The sequence below is a fragment of the Phytophthora infestans genome, genomic scaffold, assembly GCF_000142945.1.
Source record: "Phytophthora infestans T30-4 supercont1.44 genomic scaffold, whole genome shotgun sequence".
NCBI classification, from domain to species: Eukaryota; Oomycota; class Peronosporomycetes; order Peronosporales; family Peronosporaceae; genus Phytophthora; species Phytophthora infestans.
The window spans coordinates 291,283-313,815 of record NW_003303715.1 but is presented as its reverse complement, the minus strand read 5'-3'; the positions used below and the strand labels follow the sequence as shown (position 1 = coordinate 313,815).

The window sequence follows — 22,533 nt, the reverse complement described above, 5'->3', positions numbered from 1 at the left end:
GTCGTTTTCAAAAGCTGGCACGATCCTGGCAAAGTCTGGTACTTGTCCATTTTTTTATGTGACAAACTTGGTCATTTTTCCAGCCCTCTTCAGCTTTCTTTTTGAGATGAGCTTTACGGTTCTCCATTGTTTTGGTCTCGGGTATCAATGCCACCATACTTGGGTCACGAAGGTACTTAAACATCATCATGTTGCGAACACGACCAGCAGACATCCCAACTTTCAGTAGTGCGTCGATTTCCGGTTTGATCACAGGTGATATACCTCTAGTCCGTAAGTTGACAACGGCACCGGTGTGTTGGCCAATCTGGGGTACCTGAAACCGTATTCCTAACTCACCGGCGTGGTGTGTGATTAGTTTAATGCTGTGATGGCAGTCTTGGTGTGATCGACACAGGTATTCCTTGCCAGCACGAAATGTCGAGATATATCTAGTTTTGTGTGTGTATACAAACTCATTTAAGCGATGTAGATTCTTTTTCGAAGTACCTAGCACTAACGTATACCGATACTTCAGTCAAAGTACTGTATTCATAGAAGAAGCGTCTTCTTCATCACTGTCGATGCCGTAGTTGAGGGAAGATTCAGAGTCTTGTTCTTCATCATCTCCAGTGTTACCTCCGTCGGGAATGATAACGGCGCTGGCAATGGCAGCTTCGTCGCTTCCGATGCTCTTCACATAATCATCCCCGAGGTCCAACGCTTCTTCAACGGAATTCCTAGCGCTGGGCATGTCTACATTGGACGATCTGGTCGTCCTTAATGTCTCCAAACAAGTTACATCAAAGGAGCTGAGTTGGACTTCACAGTGTCGGTTTGTAGTATTATGCGCTACGTCGTCAGATGCGTCTGTAGTTCTGTACATACCCTCGTCGGCTGACGCGGTCGTGCTATACATGTCGGCGTCATCATCTGCGGCAAAAAGGCTTTGTACGCCTGAATCGCAAGCCAAGTCATCATACTCCAAGACCTCGGTAACATCGCTGTCATTGCTGGGGGAGGCCCCAGCCGACTGCATGTGAGCTTGCACGTGGGTTTCACAATGGCTTCAGAGGGGGTGCTGTTATGAAACGGACTTGTTTCCGACCAATGACACTAAAAAAAGCAGACCGTCATCACTAAAGTTATGTTAGTCGTTAAGGTAACAGCTATTCATAGCCTTCCAGCAAGCGTTCAGACAGAGCAATAGATTTTCATACAAATGTAGTACCAACAGATCAATCAGTATTTGAGCAACATAAATTTAGACTATTCCATTGGAGGCACGTGTGATTAATTTGGCTACAGGCCAAAGGCGTAAAGGTTCCTGCCTTGATAGGCAAGGTGCCGAATGACATCCCCTTCGGATGTTATAGTATTAAAATTTAAATCTTTGTTATTTTAAAAAATATATATTAAATCATTAAAAAAAAGATGGTGGGAGGGTAAAATATAGCCGTCATCGAGCTTGCTTATGGATGCGTGAGCGAAGGCGATGCTCATGGCGCGGAGTGTGCGACGATGAGCTCCAGATGAACCCCAGAAAGCGAGGGGTGGCTGGTGATTGGACAAGGGGATATGTCCGTTTTCTGATGTTTACTCGCACATATACGCAAATTCGGTGCCCTCCTTCATGGAAAACACGGTTTCCTCAACTTTGTCCGCCTCACGCACCCGCTGCGCGCACCCCTTACGCTACCAGCACACGGAAAACAAACCGCTCTGAAACTCAAACTAAAATCAACTGAGCTTCGAAAGTTCAATATTGTGCTTTTCAATTCGTTCGTCGTTCTCACCGTCGATTTTTTAAAAAAATGAGATCGTTTTATATTTCGAGGCCAGAAAAAAAGCAAATCGATCAAGCGAAGCTACCACAAACTATCGATACTGTATAATTAATTGAGCGCACGAGATGGATATCCAAGCAAATCCCATCGATCTTCTGTAAATTGATTCTTTTTTTGCGTGTTTGAAGACGCGCAGATAAAATAATTCCACATCTGCCTTTTCCTATCTCATCTCATTTGTATGCATGTTTTTATGCGCCGAGGGGTCTACTACGATAGCTCTATTTGCTTACAAAGGTCAAGTCAAATACTTGCAGTATTAAATTATTGTTAATAATCATATTGCTTCGATTTAATACTGCACGTATTAACCTTATCGCGGTGTGAGAGTGCAATTTTCGCCCTTAAAACCCTTTTTCAAAACAAGGTGGGAAATGACCCTCTAAAAGGGCAAAACAAATTGCCCTTTTAGCCTTTACTCCAGCTCTGCTTACCGTGTATCATTACTACCGATCACAGCAGTGAATGCAATGAGGGTGTGGGTAATTTTTGGTCGTCTGATCACCGCATCGTATTTCGTTGCTCCAACGATGTTGATCGGCCCTTTCTACTCGGCCGTGTCATTAATCTAGAGGTCAATCGCCCGACAGCCAGTCACCAGACCATACAAAAGGTAAGACAAATGCACATATACGTCCTCCCATTCTGCTTTAGTACTCTCAAGACTAATGTGCACTAGCTTCACAGACACAGAAGACAAGCTGCGGGTGCAAATCGTCTTCCAGCTCGAGAAGGAAGGCTTGCGCATCACATGGGACTACGTGGACCGCCGAAGACCAAGCGGCCTGCCGCCAACTGCAGCTTCGGCTGGCCAGCCTCAAAAGGACGTTTGGGAAGGCGATCAGCGACCTCTCACTATGTGTTGCTTAGCGGCATGTCTTCAGGACGTCTTCTCAGTCTGCCGACCTCCAGCTACTACGTCGAGTGCAAAGGTCTCTGCGATGATCACCACGCGCCAGGCTCGTCTGCTTTGGGGAGACGTTTGTGCCGTTTGTGAGAATGACGTCGCACTTGTTGCTAAGGTGACGGTACACATGAGAGTACTGCCAGTGGCGGAGAGGTGCCAGACAGAAAGGAGCAAGGGCTCTGATCAGAATGCAGGAGCTAATGGTGACTGTATGGCGCGTAACGTTGGGGGGTGCCGTCATCCACCGGCGCCTAGAGCGAAAAACCCATCGGATGAGTCTCGGATTGTCGGTGTAAAAATTGACGTTGACAATACTAACCTGGGCTTTTTTGTGACGAAGTAGCCGATTTCGGATGCCGTAGAGATAATCTAGACGACGTCCAAGCTGCTGGAGCGGTGGATTAAATTGTTGGAAGTATCAGTGCTCATGGCGTTTGCCACCTACTGGCCGGACTTATGACAACGCGAGTTAGGTGCTACCGTCTGGGGCTACTCTCCTACTTGCAGCCGCTGGTCCACTCGATATAGCGGGCATATTTGAGGCCGGTGCTGGCAACGGGCTTGCGCAAGTAACACTTACGAGGAACGTCAGAGCGTGCATCGGGGTCGAGCTTCGACGAGACCACGTCTCTTTAGGTGATCGTTGTATGCAGCAGCAGCTCAAGCAATATCCATGGCTCAGGAAGATACTGCTCAAACAAGTGGATGTTAGAGATGTTTCGATGTCACGGCTTCCTCACATTTGTGAAGCCACTATTGTCTTCGATAAGATATTCCTCTTTGAAGAAAATGCTAAGCTGATTGATTTACGAGAGCTACGTGCAATGTCAGAGACACGGATGATAGTTGCAACGTCGCTCTTCTGCCCGAGTCATCGTTCATCTTGCACAGAGCCATGCTGCAAGTGCTGGGAGCTCGATCATCACATAGAAGTACATGTTAGCTGGAAGGCAACGCTCCATCCACTCTTTATATACCGTAAGAAACTATGATTCGTTTTATCATATCCCACTTGCCTCTCATGAATATATCCGCCACGTCCGCGGGCGCTGGCTTCACCACGACCTGCACCAACAAGCCCAACTGCAGCACCACCAGTCGCGCTAGTGGTACCACCAAGTCCGCCGGCGCCGCCACAACTTGCACCACTAAGTCCAACTGCAGCGCCAAGTCCGACACCAACATCGCCTGAGCCAACGCCGGCAGCATCATCACCAAGGTCGCGCGCCAGCTTGTCCTAGTCACAGCTATATGCGTCATTGCCCCTAGGTCGTCCTGTATCACAGCCACTACTTCCACGCACAGTCTCTCGCTCCGCATCCCTGCTTATTCTGCGATCAGTCCTTTCACGCTCTCGCGCAGCTTTGCTGGCATTCCCGCCTGACGCACGGTAAGCGGCGTGGCACTGCCGCTCGGACCAAACGCGTTATGGCCTTGAGCATCACCTTCACTGAGCCCGCCGCCACCGAGCCCGTAACCAATCTGCCGAGCAGTCGCAAGCCGTGGTGTTTGTGGTCTCATCTCGCAGCTTCACAAGATCACAGTGACGACGTACATTTCTTTCATCGGTAAACAGACCATTAGGAAAGTAGAACGGGTGAAATTTATTCCAGCAAGTAGATGTTGTCGACGGACACATCCATGGTTTCGCGGGGTGGTCATGTACAACCCGGCATAAACACACACCATATGTTAGGTGACCTCGGTCGGACAGCGCCCCTCCCATCTACACACAATACAGCTCCGGCGTTTTCGGCTCTTCTCAGCGTGAATTTGTCTTAAAGATACCGATGTGAACGCCGTTGTTGGCAGCACTGCAGTCTTGCTGGGTTGTGTCCGAGATGAAGGTGTGCCAACTTGCCCCACATCTCCGCTGTCGAGCATTCCACAACTATTAAGCACTCTACCGCCACTAGGTGCATTCCTCCACTGCCCGTTCAAAAGATCACCGACCAGCCCCATCAGGAACGATCTGTGGGGGTCACGAGTCGCTGGGTCCGTCTTCACCAGTCGCCACGTAAGATATGCGCTTGACCGTGCAACGTCAATAAGCGCGAGGGTCAGCTTCTTGTCTCATCGTTTGTACAAATATCCATCCGCAGTAGAAAATCGTTCTCGAATTTGGTCGAGGCGATCAACATTCTGCACATTTGTGTTGAACTGGGCAGCACATTCTGGGGCTAGATATAACTGCTTCTCCCTGCCAGCCATTCGAGCCACACAAGTGATATTTGAAGAATCCACATTGGACACCAGGTTGACCACGTTTCCGCCACACCATGACGCCGCTAGCATGCTGTGGTCGTGCGAGACGGCTTGACGATAATTCCACGGTTGCAGTCAGAAGGTCGGGATATCAAATTGTAATGTGCTCGCAAAATTTGGGCGAGAAGGATTTGGCGTCAAAGCGCTTTACAAAGTTTCACTTGTCCATAAATAGCGTAAGATATATGCACCAGTTGACCGCAACCCACGGAACCGTACAAAACCAGCGTCAAGGTTCTGCCTCGCTTCCAGCTAGCTACCCCTAAGTAATTGCTAAAGATGCATCTTGAGCATTATGTAGCAGCCTCCGTCTGATCGCGGCCGTCTATAGGCTAACCAAGGCTGCATTAGCTCCGTAGACTTGTTATTCCCACCGCTTATTTGGTGTTGGGCGCTAACACGACACCGAGCGCCGCGGCGAGCATCATCCACTGATCAACGCCAACGCGTCATCATTCAGAAACTGGTCGCTGGGGTAAATATCTTCGTATTTGTCGGCGTTATGTTACCGGGAAGGTACGTTGTACCATCCTGTCACGATAGTTGTGGTCGCCATCGCCTCAATCGTTCCTAATGTTCGCTTATTAGCCAATCAAAAAAACTGTAAAGGGCGTTTTTTGTCCCTTTTAGGTCGCAGGCTAACTATTCCAACTGATTTCTCTATCTACAAAAATTCCTTAGTTATCACGTACGATTTGCTATGACATTTAGGAGGGTTTCAATCAATCAGGGGCGGAGCGGGAAAGACGTGCATCCTTTTTAGCGATCGCATTCAGCCGTACGGACTGTCTTTCTGTCTGTGCATTTTGCCATCGGATGGCTTCTACGCAACGCCACCGCCCAAAAGGGCGACCACGACTTCCAGGAGGCCGAGGCCGTAAAGTGAGGAATAACCTCGTGTCATTCTTCACAGCGGCGCACAAACTAGAGGTCCTACACCCCTAGGAAAGTGGTGGAGACATCAAGCGATCGATGAGTAATTTGTATACTGATTTTACTCAGTCTAAATATGACAGCCGCCGTACACTTATTCATTGTTGGCGCCGAACACGGCCCAAACTCGAAAAAAGAAAAAGTCACGAGCGAAAGGTGAGGGCACGGTGCTGCCAAAAGATAAGGAGCTTTGTTTGGTACGCTGTATAAAAGATTTGAGGGAGGAATGGGTTTGATTGAACGTGGTGGTGGAGAACACGACGATATCGAACCTGAAAGTACGAGGATGCAAATGACATCGTGAATAAAAACCTTTATCGGGGGATTTAGACATGGAGAATGGACTATTATTTTAAAGAAATGGTCATTTAAAGAAAATCGTAACATGTAGCCATTTTGGTGAAAGAAGCAACTGCGACGTTTGCGCCTGTGTTTTATGACCTGGGTTCTCATTAACGTCGTTAGCATTCCTTGCTCATGCTCTGTATACCTTTTTATACTGATGAGTAAATACAAAAGCTCAATGTAGCGCCCGAGTGCTGTCGATGCTAGAATAGGTGGGTCTGGTAATGTCAGCTTCAGCATGTAAGCGTTTTGACAGCATATCGTTGCGTGTTTTAAATAATATTTATTATGTGCTGCCATACATTGGTTACTGTTAGTCGATACTGGCTGGCTGTAGTTTTTGAGGCTAGATTTAATATCACTGTCTATGAGCAGCCAATAGGTCATCCGATGTGATTGTGCTGGCCTCGTGTTTGTGGAAGAAGTCGACCAGTTCCTTTCCTATAAAAAAAGTTTACTCGGCGGCGTCGTGTAGCTGACATTTTGGCACTACAAAGGTGCCCTAGTTGCTACTTTAAAGATAAACCACGTGGTGATTCATTTCGTTAAGTTTAGGTAAGTAGTTTGAGATCTATCGCGGCTCAAAAGTATTAATAGTGTATCATTTTATCGTGAGTACAAACTATAAAACGGAGCGACATTCCATATACAGTCACACCTCTCTAACTGAGCCTCTGTAAGTGACCATTGATGCTTTATTTGACTACCAAAGCTCTCCCAATATGTTTAATGTATGCACTATTTTGAAAAATAGAAAACAAAGTAAAAAAACAATCGTTAAAATTGGTAGAAATGTTTTTATAGTAAATATATACAGTATGTGCATGGCGGACACTTCGAGCCACGAGGGGCAACCAAATTTGGCGGCAAGTGCTGCGGAGACGGCGTCGCATTGCATACATGTACTTCACCTTACCCGCCATGCAAGCAACCTGTATATCCAGGAAGCCCATGTGTTAAGCAACCCATTTTCATGTTTCGTTTTTAAGGCATTGATATTTAGCTTCAGTAGGGTCCAAAACCCTTTTAAGCCTGTAGAACAGGTGCGATTTCCTGATAGTTAGTGCTTGCAAGTTGGCACATATACTTTACAGAAGTAAGCGGTTCTACCCGTGTCGATGGGTTTCCATCGTTTCGCTTCGATAAAGTTAGGAGCCCAAACGTAATACTTCACTGTGTCAGTACGACAATAATCAATTATTGTAGTGAGCCAATACCGTAATTATTGGGCTTTAAGTTTTTTTATCCTGACCGCCATCAATGTCCTTCTCGGTCCATGAGTTGATTCTTGATTTATAGTTTGTCCCGCCACTTTTTCGACTTCATCAGATAGATCGGGTAGTTCTTGTGCTGATAGGCCGTTTCGCCAAGGCCATCTAAGCCCAAGTAGATGTGTAACTGTTTCGGATTCATCTTGTTAAAAAGGTACTTGATCCAATCCGTAAATCGGCGAAAAATTCGTTCTTCATCACCTTCTCGGTCCTCAACATTGCTAACTCTCATGTGGTCGGTTCTTAGGGATCGCTTGCCAAGGAAGTTCTGTTCTCCATCGAGAACTGGGTACATAATATTCGCTGCTGTTTGCCTCGCTTCAGCCGCAGGCATCGTCAAGGCAGGGATGTGTAAAAACACAATGGCCGCTGCTAGCAGCATCAGGTAGTCGGTCCGCATTGACAATAAGTGCTCCTAGTGGTTGGTTTTGTTTGGTAGAAGGAAAAATGCGAAGTGAGAAATCGCATGGGTGAAGAACAGTGTATGATAGTACAGTAAACAGGTTCAGAGTTTACTAAACCCGAGCTGTGGATTACGGTATCGTTTAAACGTAATACAGAAGTCCCTCAAAGTAAGCGTCACCTACTTACGTAATATCCCGCCATATCTGCTCCGGTACATACAGGTTCAACTGGCCAATCACAAAAATGCACTGATTTTGGATGAACTGCAGTCGGCGGGAAAGATCTATATCATTTTCAGACCGGTCCGGTCTCTTCGCTAACTAAACCATTGAAAGACTGAGAATGGAGATTAAATGTACGAGGTAACTCATGCTCCCGCTTCGTACGCCTCCCTCCATGCTCACTATCACTCTTCCAAGCGACCATGACCGCCAGCCCCATGCCGCGCCGGATCCGCCTTAATATGGAGCAGAAGATCGCTATGTGAAACAATAGGCGGGACCCCGGGGCTCTCATAAGTAAAACTGTTTCATGTGCAAGCATGCGAAGGATATGCGCGCCAAAGGCAAACTGTCCAACACAGCTCGCAGCGTGGGCAACCCGTGCGTTCAAGCTGGAAAATCTCTTTCACGCGATGCCACTCGCAATGTTATCGCTGGGGAGTCTAAGTGGGCCGCTATAGAGCCCTGTCAGCTAGAGCGCAAGCAGCTCGTCAGCCCCCAAATCCAGGAGACGGACGCTCGCATTATGAAGGTCTTTAAGGCAATGGACGGCAAGGTGGAGGCTATCACAGGCAAGGTAATAAAGGCCATTGCTCTTCGCGTGAACGTGTATGGCGAGAACACCACGTTGAAGCTCTCTAAGGGCTGGCTGTATAGATTGCAAGAGCGTCACGGAATCTCCAAGAAGCGGAAGCACGGCGAAGCTGCGTCAGTTGACCAAGAGGCAGCTGAAGCCGGACGTGTGAAACTTCGAAAGCTGACGGACTCGTACGCCCGGTCCGAGATCTGCAACATGGATGAGACCTCGTTCTTCTTTCGGAGCGAGGCTAAGTACACTCTCACGCAGAGGAAGGTGTTCTCTGGACGCAAAGACCCCAAACATCGGCTGACACTGGCTCTAGATATCTACACCGCTCTTTGTTGGAGTAAGGTGGCCTACGACGAGATCTCACCCAAAACCATTCAGAACTGCTAGCGGCACGCAGGCATTCTGTGACAGGAGCAAGATCGCCTCGCTTCTTAACTAAATATCAGTACTTTTTAAACATCTGTTTATCACCCTCTAAGATCGTGTCTCGGTCCCCCTACGCTTACTTTGAGGGACTTCTGTACTGTACAACGTCCCAGGATTAGCTTAAATCGTGTACCGGAATGTACGGTATTTTTGCAACCGATCAAGTTTTTGCAACCAGTGGTCCGTAAAAAGTCTGCAAAATTAATCTGTTTGGCATCAAAACAGTGTCCCAGTTAAAGCGCGCCTTTTCTTAAGCAAAGCGACGGTTTCAAATGGACAGGAGTATCTTGTGCGAGATTTTACGCCTTCCGCCGTTTTTACGGTTTTGACCTGAAGGTACTTTTTACACCGGTTGTAGAAAACCGGTATGTTTTGAGAGATTGCTTTCTACACGCAACATAGCTTACCGGAATCGACGAAAAAATAATGCAACGCTGTAAAATTATCACCCCAAGTAAATCGTAAAAAGGTAAAAAGGCATAAATATTCATTTCGTGCTTCGGTATTTGGGAAGAAGCTTTTGGCGTTCGTCGTTTTTTCGGGCGCGTGAAGCGGACCACCCCACCAGGAGTTGATTGGTAACCACTATTATCGCAAGGGAGCTATTCTCACAGCTCAAAAGAATGCGTATTGTGACGAAGAGTGGATGCTCGAATGGATAAATGAGGTTTGTTGAAATAGAATTTTATTTCTATTTCTTTATATATTTTTTTTGTATCTGTCCTATTTAGGTGTGGAAACCAAGTGTTCGTCGTTGAGGTACGAGACGAGCTCAAAAATACTATGATACAGTAGAAGAGGAAGGCGATAATAGTGAAAATTAAAAAAATGACTTATTCCTTGGGGCGGGGTGTCATCCACATGGTTTTTGTCGTATTAGATTTTTGGTCGCGGTATTGCATTTTTTTCGTCGATTCCGGTACGTAGGACTTTAGTGCAAGAAATTAGCCTTGCTCGTACAGAACAGAAGTCTCCCTCAATAAGCCTTTTGCTTTAAAAGGATAAAATGAAAACTGTTATGCAAAGTGCAAAATGGTATCTCCGGTGTTCAACTGTGGAGTGCATTCTGCTTGTCCTCCGCTGCTAGGGGGTATAGAGGTCCACTGAGTCCACTTATGGCAGGATTACAGTCCACAAACGACCAGATACTCCCCTCAAAACCTGCCTCCGCTGGATCCATAAGTTGTAGAGAATAATCAGAACTTGTTACAGTACTAAAAGAACTGGTTAACTTCGTCGAAATCCTCTACAAATCGTCACAATAAATTGTGCTTCCTGCATAGATCGCTCGTGGTATGCTTCGAATACTGTCCCGCCCGAGAATGTCATCCACCCACGACCAAAAGAGCGATATCCGTGTACCTATTACGTAGATTGACGAGAGTGCTGGTGAGAGTTGAGTCACATTCTGAGAAAGCTCTCAATAATTTGTATCGCCGATACCCAGGTCTGTCAACCCTTCAATCTCAAAAATCTCAGGTGGAAGTTCGCTGATGGGATTGCCGGTGAGTGAAAAATAGGATGGCATAACGCGTAATAGAGCTTGGGGAACGACCTGCAGTTGACTGTATTCGATGATGACAATCGATCCTGCTAGCCACTTAAGGTCGAGATCGTCTGGAACTTGACGAAGATTAGTAGCACAAAACTCCTAGTCGTACAAGTTGACCGGTGTGTCAATGGATTGGAAACCTGCCGGCAATTGTCCGTTTGTCATGTTGGTCCGAACGACCATAAGAGTCAAAAATGCCGGGTGGTTCGTATTCGTAATTGCAGCCGATTCTCTCCAGTCGACGATTGTCGAATTATATATTTTAACGCTGATGAGTTCGTGGAATTTATTGAATGTATCGGGGATCGCGACCAAAGGACAATGTTTGATAACCATCAGAGCCACCGTAGATCCGTCAAATTCTCGCCATTTGGAGTCGACTTCTTCCAGTTGACCAGAAATTTGGAGGCGATGGCAATCGAGTGATACCAAGAAACAGCACGGGCGGACAGCTGCCCACGGTCTCACTTGTAGTGTGCACTGCTGCAATGAAGTTTGCACTGATGCATGGATGTGTAGACTAAGAACTCCAACCCCCCACATAAAGAAGACGAGATGTATACCATGAATCGTCACTTGCCACCAGCGCGACCACTTCGCTTTCCTTCCATGATGCTTCTTCGGTATCCCTGGGACGGTATTCGGCTTTACTTTTTCAGATTCAGGGATGTCCAGCGATGTGTCTTTGGAGTCTACAACTCGATTTCCATGTCGTGGAATGGGGCACAGCAACTTCTTCATGTTGGTTATTGTCATAAGCAAACCGAGTGAAAAAATCACTCGACTGGCAAGATCGGACCACGATACAACAAGTACCATCTGGAATTCGTTCAGCGCTTTCGCAGCCCATTCATCGTTGTACCATGGGTATACACCAAAATTTTTAGTCTCGGGGGTATACTGCCCCACGTAATTCAGCACTACGATGAGCGTCACGCCCATGCAAGAGAACAGATCAAGCGCACCATCACTTACAAGGCTCGCAAATCTTTTGCGAGCTTTGTCGCGCCGAAATAGAAACACGTGGATTAGTACTGGAGACCAGCAGGGACGGCGTTACTGCAGCTCGTCAACGACAAGACAACAGCTCTTATAGCAACGCAACAGACCACATCGACACAAGGAGAGCCACAGAGAGCAACATTTGCTAAATAAAATACGCTCGTGGCGTAATTTAAAAGAGATAGATGACGGGAACCGTAAAAGTTTCTGGCCCCTATTGTGAATTTCTTAGTAGATCGCAGTCGGCCGTTTTAAAGGAGACAAGTATGAGCGAAGACGACATCAGCCACGCCAACCTTCTTAAGAGCGCTATTGCTAGTCACCCAGCGCCTTCGGGGTATCTAGAGCTAGCTGCAGCTCGCCGTGGTGGTGCGGAGACTCTTCAAACTCACCAGGCCAAGCTTTGCCAAAAGCTGCTTCAGTCCCGGCTTCAGCAGATTGAACTAATGGAAGGGAAGCTTGAAAAACTGGCCAAGTACACGGCGAAGCTGTTAAATGCGCAGGATGAGCTAGCTACATTGATCTCACTCGAAAAGGAGGAAACCACCCGCATTGCAGCCGTGACGGGGGTTCCTATTCGCAGCTCAAAGTACGCCATGTCTTACTCGGTTGTGCTTGAGGAGTGTTGCAGCTCAATGTTAGGCCACACGCAGCATTGAGGATTTGAGGACCAGAGTGGGGTTATTGAGTAAGAAGTTTACAATTAATTGGCTTCCGAAACACAACATGCTACGTCTTAATTGTCGTCAGTAGTTCCAGATCTGTGTCTTGGACCGCCTTCGCTACCTTGTTTTTTCTCGTGGTTACCTCGGGTTGCCTTAAGATCATCCACATAATGCGAAGACGTATAATAGTGACGTCGTCATGGCTTACAGCACATCGGGTAAATTGCGAGCTATTTTTAAGCATCGTATACACTTAGGCGAGAACTAGCACACCGCAAGAAGTTCCGTCGGGCTGCTTCGGTCCGGAAAGCCACACGGTCTCCTCAACGATTGGATATGGCTCTCCCAGCATGGTGGAATCGTGCCAAACTCTTAAAAACTCGGCCACTACTGCCTCGTAGGTGTGCTCAAGAGTGTCGTTGTATGACGTAGAGCACAATGGTTCGTAGAAATACGGTGTGACTGTCGCCATCGCCGTCCGGTATGAAATACTGACAATAATCACACCCCAGTGTATGTTGCTCAAATGGACAGGCAACACAACGTACTTGCAGCTTATATTAGTAAAATTAGTAATTTCAATATCGTCTTTACTTTGAAAAGTGTGTGGAAAATAACATCCCTGAGCTCTTACAAAATACTGGTCTGTGAAGTCTACATTAATAATGATAAATATCTCAATTTGAGAAGTGTGCAGAGCTCTTAGAAAATAAAGTGGTTAGTGTGCCCGATTTGCAGTACATACGACAGGTTTTGCGCAATAATCAAGTTTCTGCGCAGCTCGCCTGGCTGTTTGCAACCAATCGATGCGTTTCGTGCTGGGCAGAAATGTTTACATCACGTCCCAATCGCGAGGGCGAGAGACGGTCTGATCGTGCGACAGATCCAGTCAGTGTCGCAGGTCGGCAGGTATTGCCCAATCAGGGCGCGAGTTAATTGTGTAACGCTTTTGAATATATTTGTAATTTTTGGCATAGTTAGGTCGAGTCAGAAAGGTAGGCGCGGTCGGTAAGATGGGAGGAAACTGTATTAGACAGCCAGGCGAAAGGGTAGGAAAAAGCAGAAAGAGAGGAAAGCGACGGACTGATTGACAGACGGACGGACGGACGGACAGACACGCTGCAAGTTTAGGTGGCGGGAAACTAGCGCTCTGGACGCCCGCTCCGCGGACGCTAGAGCATGGTTGGTTGGTGTAGTGTGGGCTGTCCGACTCCGATGCACTGTGGTGGGCTTAGAGTTTCTAGTCAAAGCAAAGCAACATATAGTACATGTATACTGTGATCTACGTATATTACGTTCCAAAACAACACCGCACACAGTATCTATAGTGCTCACATGTTATGGTAGACACGACCAGAGTTTAACGTGATCTGCAAGCAGAGCACCATCTTACCCGGGAAGGTTTTGTCTATAATCTCGTTTGAGCGCATTGCTCCTAAAATGACACGAATCGGAAGGCGCGCGTGGTTGCAAAGCTAATATATGCTGTACGGAAGACGGGTCAGTATCAATGATGCTACGAAATATGCGTAGATCGGTGAGGAATCCCAGTGTAGCTAGAGTAAATACGCCTACTCACACATTTTACCCATCTGCACGTCATCGCCGTGAGGCAGTCGACACATATCATCGATTGCGACGGTCGAATAGAGCAATGTTAATCAGCTCCGCGCGCGAAGTATCTTTTAGGATAGGTAGTATTTGCCGATTGTCGCCACAAACATCAATATTATGCTTTGAAATTTTTCTGCTGAGCTGTTTGTGATGTTACTGAAGGGTATTTCCACTATCTTCCGCATGCATTTATCTTACTTGTATAGCTGACGTACTTTCTGACTTATTTGGATAGCTACTGACTGACAGAGTGGCGTAAATCCTTTCCGACTGACATTATACTGGGTCCGATATGTACGACAAAAGGCCTCGTCTAGATCGGACGAAGAGGCACCACTGCGTGCACATTCTTTTTACCGGCTGCAACATACGAAGATATATGGCTGTAGGCAGAGTATCAGATCGTAGTGATGGTTAGACTTAAATTGAATAATAGTTCATGTACATTAGATGGAGTACTTTCGCTGCCTACTTATCAGCTCGGCGTGCTATTTGATGTGTCCGTGCATATATCGCGAGTTCGTTAATGAGTGTATTTGCCACGCGCTCGTGATACCCAACCTATGCATGGGGTCCCTGTTTCCTTATCGGGACGTTTGCGTCGTCGTGCTAGCTTTCTGTGCTTACGCTTTGATGTTAAGTCTGTATGATCAAGCGCGTCACTAACTGGGCACAGGCTATTCCGCAGCTATACCGGTATGCTGAACGCGCATCTGTTAGCAGTAGCCAACGCGATATATACGCGCGAGGCGGGTACGCCTTATAGTCATCCGCGAATCAACCGAGCTTTCATCTCGGCCGTTATGAACAGGACACTAAAGTACAATATTGCATTCAGACACATCGACTTGCCACGTCTATCTGTACGGTCTGCACTGTCACGCAGTGGTAGTATCTATGTATACAGCAGCTTATTCGTCGCACGTAGTTCCCACTCAATACTGTGGTTTAAATTGTGAGCGTCAATTAGTGCAATATACGCTATAAGAGCGGATGGTACAGATAGCATGGTTTTGCGTGTGCCCACGTGAGCGAGTGTACGTGCCATCTACGGTGATGCGTATGCGGATAGGAACCACCAACTTGCAGCAGTGCACAGTTGATTCCATGCGCTAATTATTTTATGAAGCGCGCTATTCGGTTTAGGTGTGTCAACACAACTGACTGCGCCATAGGCAGATTACCGTATGTTCGGCCCCAAACCTCGCACTGTAGCCGATATACTAAATACAAAGATAGGTAGAAACATGGACGCCATAAAGGGTATATTTACCAATTACTTGCTCTTCTGCTGCTTCCTTTGCTCGATGTACTTGGCGTTTCGGGCGGTCAGCTTGCGAGGGCGGCTGCGCCTCGTTTTCTTCTTGGGGTACCAGTCAGGACCCATCGCTTTCTTGACGTTTCCCAGGCTTTCCTGGCGGCGCACTTCGGCCGAATCAGGTGGTGGGGGCTTTTCCTCCCAGAGCTCGACTGCTTTTGGGCCGTTCTCGCAGGCAATACAGCGCCGCACGATGTCCCGCCCGCTGATTGTACGGAATGCGTAGCCGTACTGCAGCTTTCCGCAGCAGACGCAGCGCGCCCGGGAATTCGTCGTAGACCGCTGCGGGTTCAGCAGAAGCGGGTCAATCTTCGCCTCGCATTGTTTGCACGTAGGGCCCACCATTTTGCAAACTGTGAGTAAGTTAACAAAACGTGCGTAAAATATTAGCCAATAGCACGGTAATAAAAGGCTGACATTTATAATTAAGCAAAAATATTAAAATGTTTTATAATACTACTATCTTTTTGCTATATTGAAAATAATATCAAATTTTCCAAGCAAATACATACATTACATGCAATATAAATTGACAGAAACAATTATCTATCGTCCGCGCATGCATTCGTCGGGTGGGGTGCACGGGAGCAGATAGCGCAATGACCGTGCGGCCGCGCGCCTTCTTGCACGCTGACAGTGGAGAGTGCCAGGAGAAGTAAAAATAATATTTACAAAGCCCCTACAAAACGCGGTGGTCGTGAAGCCTACTTTAATATTAAAAAATACTATCGTCTCTACTTTAGAAAGTCTGTGGAAAAAAGCATCGCCGAGCTCTTACAAATGCGGCCTGTGAAGCTTATATTAATAATATTAATACTATTGATATCGTCTTTACTCTGAAAAAGTGCTTGGAAAATAACATTCCAGATCTCTTACAAAATACTGGTCTGTGAAGTCTACATTAATAATAATAAATATCTCTATTTGAGAAGTGTGCAGAGCTCTTAGAAAATAAAGTGGTTACTGTGCCCGATTTGCAGTACATACGACAGGTTTTGCGCAAAAATCAAGTTTCTGCGCAGCTCGCCTGGCTGTTTGCAACCAATCGATGCGTTTCGTGCTGGGCAGAAATGTTTACATCACGTCCAATCGCGAGGGCGAGAGACGGTCTGATCGTGCGACAGATCCAGTCAGTGTCGCAGGTCGGCAGGTATTGCCTAATCAGGGCGCGAGTTAATTGTGTAACGCTTTTGGATATATTTGTAATTTTGGCATAGTTAGGTCGAGTCAGAAAGGTAGGCGCGGTCGGTAGGATGGGAGGAAACTGTATTAGCCGGGCCGGATGTAGTCATGCGAAAAGGCAGGTCAAAGCAGGAAGACAGGGAGTGCGACGGACGGACAGACAGACCGACAGGTTACAAGGTTAGAAGCGGGAAACTAGCGGTCTGGGCGCCCGCTCCGCGGACGCTAGGGCATGGTTGGTTGGTGTAGAGAGGGCCGACCACCTCCGCTGCGCTGCGATGGGCTTAGAATTTCTACTCAAAGCGAAGCAACATATAGTACATGTATACTGTGATCTACGTATATTACGTTCCAAAACAACACCGCACACAGTATCCTTAGTGCTCACATGTTATGGTAGACACGATCAGGGTTTAACGTGATCTGCAAGCAGAGCACCATCTTACCCGGGAAGGTTTTGTCTATAATCTCGTTTGAGCGCATTGCTCCTAAAATGACACGAATCGAAGGCGCGCGTGGTTGCAAAGCTAATATATGCTGTACGGAAGACGGGTCAGTATCAATGATGCTACGAAATATGCGTAGATCGGTGAGGAATCCCAGTGTAGCTAGAGTAAATACGCCTACTCACACATTTTACCCATCTGCACGTCATCGCCGTGAGGCAGTCGACACATATCATCGATTGCGACGGTCGATAGAGCAATGTAATCAGCTCCGCGCGCGAAGTATCTTTTAGGATAGGTAGTATTTACCGATGGTCGCCACAAACATCAATATTATGCTTTGAAATTATTCTGCTGAGCTGTTTGTGATGTTACTGAAGGGTATTTCCACTATCTTCCGCATGCATTGATCTTACTTGCATAGCTGACGTACTTTCTGACTTATTTGCATAGCTACTGACTGACAGAGTGGCGTAAATCCTTTCCGACTGACATTATACTGGGTCCGATATGTACGACAAAAGGCCTCGTCCAGATCGGATGAAGAGGCACCACTGCGTGCACATTCTTTTGACCGGCTGCAACATACGAAGATATATGGCTGTAGGCAGAGTATCAGATCGTAGTGATGGTTAGACCTGAATTGAATAATAGTTCATGTACATTAGATGGAGTACTTTCGCTGCCTACTTATCAGCTCGGCGTGCTATTTGATGTGTCCGTGCATATATCGTAAGGTCGTTAATGAGTGTATTTGCCACGCGCTCGTGATACCCAACCTATGCATGAGGTCCCTGTTTCCTTATCGGGACGTTTGCGTCGTCGTGCTAGCTTTCTGTGCTTACGCTATTGATGTTTTAGTCTGTATAATCAAGCGCGTCACTAACTGGGCACAGGCTATTCCGCAGCGATACAGGTATGCTGAACGCGCGTCTGTTAGCAGTAGCCAACGCGATATATACGCGCGAGGCGGGTACGCCTTATAGTCATCCGCGACTCAACCGAGCTCTTATCTTGACTATTATGGACAGGACACTAAAGTACAATATTGCGTTCAGACACATCGACGTGCCACGTCCATTTGTACGGTCTGCACTGTCACGCAGTGGTAGTATCTATGTAAACAGCAGCTTATTCGTCGCACGTACTTCCCACTCAATACTGTGGTTTAAATTGTGAGCGCCAATTAGTGCAATATACGCTATAAGAGCTGATGATACAGATAACATGGTTTTGCGTGTGCCCACGTGAGCGAGTGTACGTGCCATCTACGGTGACGCGTATGCAGATAGGTACGGTCAGCTTGCGGCTGTCCACAGTAGATACCATGTGCTAAATAGTTTTTGAAACGCGCTATTCGGTTTAGGTGTGTCAACACAACTGACTGCGCCATAGGCAGATTACCGTATGTTCGGCTCCAAACCTCGCACTGTAGCCGATATACTAAATACAAAGATAGGTAGAAACATGGAGGCCATAAAGGGTATATTTACCAATTACTTGCTCTTCTGCTGCTTCTTTTGCTCGATGTACTTGGCGTTTCGGGCGGTCAGCTTGCGAGGGCGGCTGCGCCTCGTTTTCTTCTTGGGGTACCAGTCAGGACCCATCGCTTTCTTGACGTTTCCCAGGCTTTCCTGGCGGCGCACTTCGGCCGAATCAGGTGGTGGGGGCTTTTCCTCCCTAAACTCAACCGCTTTTGGGCCGTTCTCGCAGGCAATACAGCGCCGCACGATGTCCCGCCCGCTGATTGTACGGAATGCGTAGCCGTACTGCAGCTTTCCGCAGCAGACGCAGCGCGCCCGGGAATTCGTCGTAGACCGCTGCGGGTTCAGCAGAAGCGGGTCAATCTTCGCCTCGCATTGGTTGCACGTAGGGCCCACCATTTTGCAAACTGTGAGTAAGTTAACAAAACGTGCGTAAAATATTAGCCAATAGCACGGTAATAAAAGGCTGACATTTATAATTAAGCAAAAATATTAAAATGTTTTATAATACTACTATCTTTTTGCTATATTGAAAATAATATCAAATTTTCCAAGCAAATACATACATTACATGCAATATAAATTGACAGAAACAATTATCTATCGTCCGCGCATGCATTCGTCGGGTGGGGTGCACGGGAGCAGATAGCGCAATGACCGTGCGGCCGCGCGCCTTCTTGCACGCTGACAGTGGAGAGTGCCAGGAGAAGTAAAAATAATATTTACAAAGCCCCTACAAAACGCGGTGGTCGTGAAGCCTACTTTAATATTAAAAAATACTATCGTCTCTACTTTAGAAAGTCTGTGGAAAAAAGCATCGCCGAGCTCTTACAAATGCGGCCTGTGAAGCTTATATTAATAATATTAATACTATTGATATCGTCTTTACTCTGAAAAAGTGCTTGGAAAATAACATTCCAGATCTCTTACAAAATACTGGTCTGTAAAGTCTACATTAATAATAATAAATATCTCTATTTGAGAAGTGTGCAGAGCTCTTAGAAAATAAAGTGGTTACTGTGCCCGATTTGCAGTACATACGACAGGTTTTGCGCAAAAATCAAGTTTCTGCGCAGCTCGCCTGGCTGTTTGCAACCAATCGATGCGTTTCGTGCTGGGCAGAAATGTTTACATCACGTCCAATCGCGAGAGCGAGAGACGGTCTGATCGTGCGACAGATCCAGTCAGTGTCGCAGGTCGGCAGGTATTGCCCAATCAGGGCGCGAGTTAATTGCATCACGCTTTTGGATATATTTGTAATTTTGGCATACTTAAGTCGAGTCAGAAAGGTAGGCGCGGTCGGTAAGATGGGACGAAAATATATTAGCCAGGCCGGCTGTAGCCATGCGAAAAGGCAGGAAAAAGCAGCAAGACGGGGAATGCGACGGACTGACGGACGGACAGACCGACAGGTTACAAGGTTAGAAGCGGGGAGACTAGCGCTCTGGGCGCCCGCTCCGCGGACGCTAGGGCATGGCTGATTGGTGTAGAGAGGGTTGACCACCTCCGCTGCGCTGCGGTGAGCTCAGAAACCCTTACTCAAAGCAAAACTCCATTTAGAATATAAAATATACTGTGCTCAAGCTATGTTGCGTTGCAACAAACGATGTACACAATATCCTTAGTGTTTACGTGTTCTACATCACCAATTGCCTGTCAGCCTACCTCTTGTATTATTTGAAGTCATTTTTGACAGCCTCACTTATAAAAGGTCTGCGTGACGACTGGCTGTTACAAATAGATACCCGCGTGATGGACTATTGTTGAGCATCATGGTACAGGTAGACGTGACAGTAAACTATTGCGAAGATGAAGTCTTCGCCGTTACCACCGGGGCTATAAGTCATCTGCATGATGAACACTGTCTTTCCGTAAAAGACTTTGTCGTTAATTCTCGGCTGAGCGCTCCGCTCCTGAAATGCCACACTTTCAGGTGCGCTTCATTGCAAAGTTACTTTCGGTTATTTAGAAGGTGGATCAGTATTATTGGTGCGCCAAACCTCAGCATAAATCGGTGAGGAGATCTCAGATAAGTTTAGCGCTAGTAAATACGACGACCGAAGTGTATTGGGATACAACGACATCGGGTGAATTGAGTGACGTGTACTATTTGTCTAGCCGAGAGGTATTCTATACCATATAGCTGATTGCGACGGTTCGTTAGAGCGAGTTTTGTCTGTCTCTGCATGCATATTATTGTTTAGAGCCGCTAGTATCTGCCGAGGGTCACAGAATATACCAATTTCGCCTCTCCATATGCCTCGCTGAGCTCTTCATAGTATCATGATATCAGTGAAGGGCCTGTACGTGATGTTCGCTGACTCGTATCAATTAATCAGACTGCCCCTAATAATAAATTTTATCTCATAACCCTTCTATGATAGGATGAACGCCATTGACTTACTTACCGACTTATTTGCATAGCTAATGATTGTCAGAGATCTGTATATCCTTTCCGAGTGACATTTACTAACTCCGATATGTATGGCGAACATACGAAGCCACTTGGCTGTAGGCATATTATCAGATCGTAGTGATACGTAGACTTGTATCGAATAGTAGCCCGTGTACGTTACATAAAGTACTTTCGCTGTCTACTTTTCAGTTCGGCGTCCTATTTGATGTGTCAGTGCATAGCTCATTTCGCAAGGTCGCAAATGGGTATATATGCTATGCGTGCCGGATAGCCAAAACCTATGCATAGGGTCACTGTCGCTTTCACGGTACATTTGCGTCGTCGTGCTGGCTTACTGTGCTTACGCCTTTGATGTATCAGTCTATATGACCAAGCAGGGCACAGGCCATACTGCAGCGATATTGGCAAGCTGGCCGCGCGTCTGTCACCTGTATTCAACGCAGTATCTACGCGCGCGGCGGGTACACCTTATAGCTGTCCGCGACTGAGCCGAGCTCTTATCTTGACCATTATGGACAGGGCACTAAAGTATAGTACTGCGTACAGACAGCTCGACTTACCACACCCACCGGTATTGTTTGCGCTACCGCACACGTGCTCGTATCTATGTAGACAGCAACTTAATCGTCGCGTGTAGTGCTCACTCGATGCTGTAGTTTCGATTTGTGAGCGCACATTAATGGAGCATACGCTGTGAGCGCTGATGTCACAGATAGCATGGTTAGCATGTATCCAAGTGAGCGAGTGTACTCTCGATCTATTGTTATGCGGAAGCCGATAGGGACGGTCAGCTTGCAAGGGTTCGCAGTAGACACCATGCGCTAATTATTATTTGAAACGCGCTACCCTCTGTAGATGCGTCAACACTATTGGCAGCGCCATAGTCAGTTACCGTATGTGCGGCTCCAAGCCTCGTACCGTCACCAGTATACCAAAACAAAAACAAGAATAGGTAGGAAAATGGGGGCCTTAAAGGGTATATTTACCAATTACTTGCTCTTCTGCTGCTTCTTTTGCTCGATGTACTTGGCGTTTCGGGCGGTCAGCTTGCGAGGGCGACTGCGCCTCTTTTTCCTCTTGGGATACCAGTCAGGGCCCATCGCCTTCATGGCGTTTGCGAGGCTTTCCTGGCGGCGCACGTTGGCCGAATCAGGTGGTGGGGGCTTTTCCTCCCAGAACTCAACCGCTTTTGGTCCGTTCTCGCAGGCAATACAGTGTCGCACGATGTCCCGCCTGCTGATTGTACGGAATGCGTAGCCGTACTGCAGCTTCCCGCAGCAGACGCAGCGCGCCCGGGAATTCGTCGTAGACCGCTGCGGGTTCAGCAGAAGCGGGTCAATCTTCGCCTCGCATTGCTTGCACGTAGGGCCCACCATTTTGTAAACTGTGAGTAAGTTAGCAACATATATTGTTTTAACCAATTACTTGCGTCCAAATATTAGCCAATAGCACGAAAATATAAGGCTGGTATTTATTATTTATAAAATATTAAAAAGTTGATACTAACTTTTGGCTTTGCTATAATATATTAATATCAGATTTTTAAACAAATACATACTTTACATGCAATAAAATTGACTAAAAGACTAATAGCCGTGTGCGCATGCATTCATCGGGTGTGGTGCACGGGAGCAGATAGCGAAATGCCCGTGCAGCCGCGCGCCTT

General features: G+C 46.9%; 3 protein-coding genes across 3 annotated transcripts; 1 reads left to right on the top strand and 2 right to left on the bottom strand.

The window, feature by feature from the left end:
* Positions 1-7,569: 7,569 nt before the first annotated feature.
* Positions 7,570-7,929, bottom strand: PITG_23074 (secreted RxLR effector peptide protein, putative; the record flags this gene model as incomplete). The annotated part of the gene is made up of 1 exon (XM_002897416.1): positions 7,570-7,929. The coding sequence occupies one exon, from the start codon at positions 7,927-7,929 to the stop codon at positions 7,570-7,572; it is 360 nt and encodes a 119-aa protein (XP_002897462.1).
* Positions 7,930-8,504: 575 nt separating this feature from the next.
* PITG_16421 (uncharacterized protein) lies at positions 8,505-9,149 on the top strand (the record flags this gene model as incomplete). Its single annotated transcript, XM_002897415.1, has 1 exon — positions 8,505-9,149. The coding sequence occupies one exon, from the start codon at positions 8,505-8,507 to the stop codon at positions 9,147-9,149; it is 645 nt and encodes a 214-aa protein (XP_002897461.1).
* A 1,514-nt stretch (positions 9,150-10,663) lies between these two features.
* PITG_16420 (uncharacterized protein) lies at positions 10,664-11,283 on the bottom strand (the record flags this gene model as incomplete). The annotated part of the gene is made up of 3 exons (XM_002897414.1): positions 10,664-10,678; positions 10,720-10,811; positions 10,881-11,283. 3 exons carry the CDS (start codon positions 11,281-11,283, stop codon positions 10,664-10,666), a joined length of 510 nt encoding a protein of 169 aa, XP_002897460.1.
* Between the last annotated feature and the right edge of the window lie 11,250 nt (positions 11,284-22,533).